Source organism: Lactuca virosa, chromosome 3 (genome assembly GCF_052849685.1).
Source record: "Lactuca virosa cultivar CGN04683 chromosome 3, Lactuca_virosa_CGN04683_v6, whole genome shotgun sequence".
Classification (NCBI taxonomy): Eukaryota; Viridiplantae; Streptophyta; class Magnoliopsida; order Asterales; family Asteraceae; genus Lactuca; species Lactuca virosa.
This window is the reverse complement of record NC_136428.1, coordinates 99100819-99105585: the sequence shown is the minus strand read 5'-3', so window position 1 is coordinate 99105585 and position 4767 is coordinate 99100819. Positions and strand designations below refer to the sequence as shown.

The 4767-nt window shown below is 36.3% G+C and overlaps 1 protein-coding gene across 1 annotated transcript; it reads left to right on the top strand.

The window, feature by feature from the left end:
- Positions 1-898: 898 nt before the first annotated feature.
- Positions 899-4225, top strand: LOC145162504 (mechanosensitive ion channel protein 8-like). The gene is made up of 5 exons (XM_079081626.1): positions 899-2751; positions 2851-2974; positions 3051-3344; positions 3458-3660; positions 3733-4225. The coding sequence occupies exons 1-5, from the start codon at positions 1028-1030 to the stop codon at positions 4022-4024; spliced, it is 2637 nt and encodes an 878-aa protein (XP_078937752.1). The 5' UTR covers positions 899-1027; the 3' UTR covers positions 4025-4225.
- The last annotated feature ends 542 nt before the right edge of the window (positions 4226-4767 follow it).

Sequence of the window (4767 nt, the reverse complement as noted above, 5' to 3'; positions counted from 1 at the left end):
ATTTGATATTGTCACTCTGATGATTTGATATGATGATTATGTAATGGATTTTAGAATCAAACTTATGATTGTAAATCTTAATTAAAAATGAAAAAATTTCTCCTGGTTTTTGGGCTGTTACAGGTGTATAGTGTGGTATTTATTTGTAAGAATGTTGTTTGAAAAAAATTGAAAATTAGCCGTTCTACGGCTCTTGAACGGTCAAATGAGCAAGCCTTCTTCCATTTTGCTGTTGCCCTTCGTCCTCCCATAACGAACCTCAACGAAAACGCTGAACCACGACCGCCCGACATGGTGTGCACGAACCACGATCGTGACCAGCTTGACCATGGACCGGCCGTTGTGAGTATACGCGATTGTCTTATGATTAATAATAACATTTAGCGTAATTAACAAACAAATACTTGCTTTCTTCCAAATACAACATAATACGTTTAAACAATTGTATTTGTACTTTAATACTTGTAGACATCATTCGTTTTAATATAATTCAATGTTAAATCCATATTTACGCAATAGCGTTTCAACTTTCCTTTTTCAATTTATGTTACAAAACAGTCATTTAGAATAAAAATATGCAACCACATTTTATTCTATAACAAATTTTACAGCATTGCAACTGGAAACTTATCATCTCATGAAGTGAATTTATTATGCAATAATATATTTTTTTATCAACTTATATAATAAATATTCATATTTAAATGAAACAATATTATATACATTGTTAAGACAGTTTTATTGGGCATATTACTGAAAAATATGAAACGTATTTGAATAAATACATATTTAACCCGTATAATAATTGACTTATAACAAAAATATTAGATTTATTTTTAATACTTCCGAAGAAACATTGCATTCTTTTGAATCGTTTGTAGAATTTTTTCGAGTTTTGACAAATTGTGTATCATTGTCAATTCATATTCTCTCCATGGAAGGCTGTTGCTAATTCTGAAAACGGATTCATGGATAATGATTTTGATTTGATTGGGTGCATGGCGTGAAGAATTTTTGTGCAGACGTTATGGATCCCGACGCCAGCACTTCTCACTCCAAGGACCATTGCGAAGTCGTCGTCAAAATCGACGGCGAAGATAGGGATGGTGAAGGAACGACGGGAAGCAGATATCGACGGAGCTCGAGCCAGCAAAGCGGCGGTGGCATGGAGGATCCACCGTCAAGGCTGATAGGCGAGTTTTTAAACAAGCAGAAGGATTCAGGAGGTGAAATGACGTTAGATATGGATTTGGAGATGGACGAGCTTCGTCATGGAAGCCATTCTGGCAATGTTGTAGATAGGAATCCAGAGAGTCCGAACGAAAGCGTCAATCTAAATACTAGGGTTACGAATTCGAGAGAATTGAAAGTTTCGTTTCAACCTCCTTCTAATTTATCGTCTAAAGTGGTAGATATTGAGCCTGATAATGAACGAGCTAATCAATATAGCGAATCATCAGACGAGGATGAATTAGACGATATCCGATTACAAGAACAACAAAACCCTCAGAGACGAAAATCGAACAATCTGAGTAATTCAGGACGCGGATTGGACGATAGAGGAGGAGCAGAGGTTTTGAAATGCACCTCGTTTCAAAGAAGAGCCCCAATCATTCGAACAAAAACACTACAGTCCAGATTGATCGATCCACCAGAGGTTGAAGTTGAGGTCTCGTTATCAGGACGACTGGGCAGATCAGGGCATAGATCAGGTGTATTACCTCGCCCCTCAGGGATACTAGCAAGAGGTGAAAACGAAGAGGAGGATGAAACCTTCATCGAGGAAGATAATCCAGATGAATTCAAAAGTGCAAAACTCGACGCAATCACACTCATCCAATGGATTAGCCTTATTTTGATCCTAACATCATTGATTTGCACTCTTACTATCAAAAATTGGAAGCAGTTGGTATTACGAGGGCTTCACATTTGGGAATGGGAGGTTTTGGTTCTTGTTTTGATATGTGGCAGGTTAGTTTCCGGTTGGGGTATACGATTCATTGTCTACCTTATCGAGAGAAATTTCCTTTTACGCAAAAGAGTTCTATACTTCGTGTATGGAATCAGAAAACCAGTTCAGAATTGCATCTGGTTAGGTTTAGTCCTAATTGCTTGGCATTACATGTTTGATGAAAGAGTTGAAGGCCACAACAAATTCCTCATAGTCATGAACAAGTTAATGGTATGTATGCTTGTAGCTACTTCACTATGGCTTGTGAAGACCCTCATGGTTAAAGTCCTGGCATCTTCATTTCATGTCAAAAAGTTCTTTGATCGGATTCAAGAAGCTCTGTTCAACCAATATGTAATCGAAACCCTCTCAGGCCCACCATTGGTTGAAATCCAAAACAACAAGATAGAAGAAGAAAAGACATTAGCAGAACTCCATAGGCTTCAAAACGCAGGTGCTAACTTACCTCCAGATCTTGGGGAAACTGTCTTTCCATCAAAATCCGGTAGGATGATAGGGAGTGGAAGATTACAACCCCAGCCAGTTGGCATCAAGAACGATGAAAAAGAACAGGGGATAACAATTGATCACCTCCATAGACTAAATCCCAAGAACGTATCAGCCTGGAACATGAAGAGGTTAATGAGAATCGTCAGGCTTGGGACATTAAGCACATTGGATGAACAATTACATGACATGAATGAACAAGATGATGAATCAATGACACAAATCAGAAGTGAAATCGAAGCCAAACGTGCAGCTCGCAAGATTTTCATGAATGTTGCTAGAGCTGGGTCAAAGTATGTTCTTAATTACAACCATTTCAAAAACCATGATCATCATTTTTTAGCCAATGTAACATGATTGAGATTCTAGGATGGGAAGTTTGTTGTTTGCAGGTTCATCTATCTTAACGATTTGACGCGTTTCTTGAGAGATGATCAAGCTGTGAAAACCATGTCTCTTTTAGTAGGAACACCTGGGGATGAAAAAGTCAGCAAAGGAGCTTTAAAGACTTGGGTGGTAAGAATTATAAAACTAATTTATATTTTTCGAATAACAAAAAGCCCTAAATCCACAATTTGATCTGAATTTACAGGTGAATGCATTCAGAGAACGAAAAGCACTTGCATTGACACTAAACGATACAAAAACAGCAGTCAACAAATTACACCAAATGGTCAACTTCTTAGTTGGAATCATCATTGTCGTTATTTGCCTTCTGATTCTGAACATCGCAACAAGCAAGTTTTTAGTTTTTATAAGCTCCCAGATTGTGGTTGTGGCGTTTATATTCGGGAACACCTGCAAGACTATATTCGAAGCCATAATCTTCTTGTTTGTGATGCATCCTTTTGATGTTGGTGATCGATGTGAGATTGATGGAGTTCAGGTAAAAAGAAAGACACATCTTTTTCAATTCCCACGTGTTAATTTAATTCTATATGAAATTAATTAATGCATAATATATTGTGTTTTGATTTCTGAATCTTTGACACGTGTCAGATGATCGTAGAAGAGATGAATATCTTGACAACTGTTTTCTTGAAATGGGACAACGAGAAGGTTTATTTTCCAAATAGTATTCTTTCGACAAGAGCAATTAGCAATCATTTTCGAAGTCCTGATATGTGGGATTCCATCGATTTCTTCATCCATATCGCAACTCCTGCTGACAAGTTGGTTGTCATGAAACAAAGAATAATCAAGTAAGAAACTTTCATCATCGAATTACCAAATATGTACACGTTTATTTATATATTTGGGTACGTTGTTGGCAGCTTTATCGAGAGTAAAAAGGATCATTATTACCCGAATGATATAACAGTTGTGTCATTGAACGTTGAGGAATTAAACAAGATAAAGCTGCAAATATGGTGGAGACACAAAATAAATTTTCAAGACATGAGTGAGAGATACGTGAGGAAAGGTGCAGTGATTGATGAAATGGTTCGAATCTTTAAAGAAAACGATGTGGAATACCGATGTCTGGATATCAATATCAGAAGCATGCCGCCACCTGTTACTCCTACTCGGAATCCTCCCGCATGGGGACCTCCTCCTCAGGAGTAACTAGTTAAATGGTCATGAATGGTACAAGTTTAATTGCATGATGTACAGGTTTACGATGATGTTTGAGAGTCCAAATGTAGAATCTGAGCTTGGGGAAATCGAGGATGTGACTGTGCACGAAAATAACTAGTTTTTGTTGCATGGGATTTTGTTTGAAGGACAAAACGGATTTAATTTTGGAGATATTGAGAAAAAATGATTTTGTTGGAATTATAATTTTGATGATGGTTTAAATTTGGAATAAGCGGCTTGGTCCTGATTGATTTCGAGTAAGGTCATGTTTAGCAGCGAGTTTTTGAGGGTTTTTATTTTTAGCTTTTAGAACAAATGATCGAATTAAAGAAAAAAAAAAGGCTTTAACTTTTAAACATAAAATCTCAAAATGCAAAAATTTCAGAGCTAATTGCTTTAAGTAGTTTTTTAGTGCTTTTAGTGTTTGGTTTTTACTTAAATTTTAAGTCGTTAAAAGCTAAAACTAATTTTGACAAACATTTATGTACAAACAAAAGTTACACCTTATAGATATTAGCTATCATGTACCAACTAGTTTTACCAACCACATCCTAAACATACAAATTAAAATGGTGTGATTTGACTAAATTTAATAAAAAAACACAATGTGATGGTCATTGGTCAGGTTTGGTTGAGTTCAAGTTAAACCTATTTATTAAATAGGTTGAAAATCTTAATCCAATCCAACATAGGTCAGAGATTCTTCAACTCAATCCAACCTCTTTAAAAAA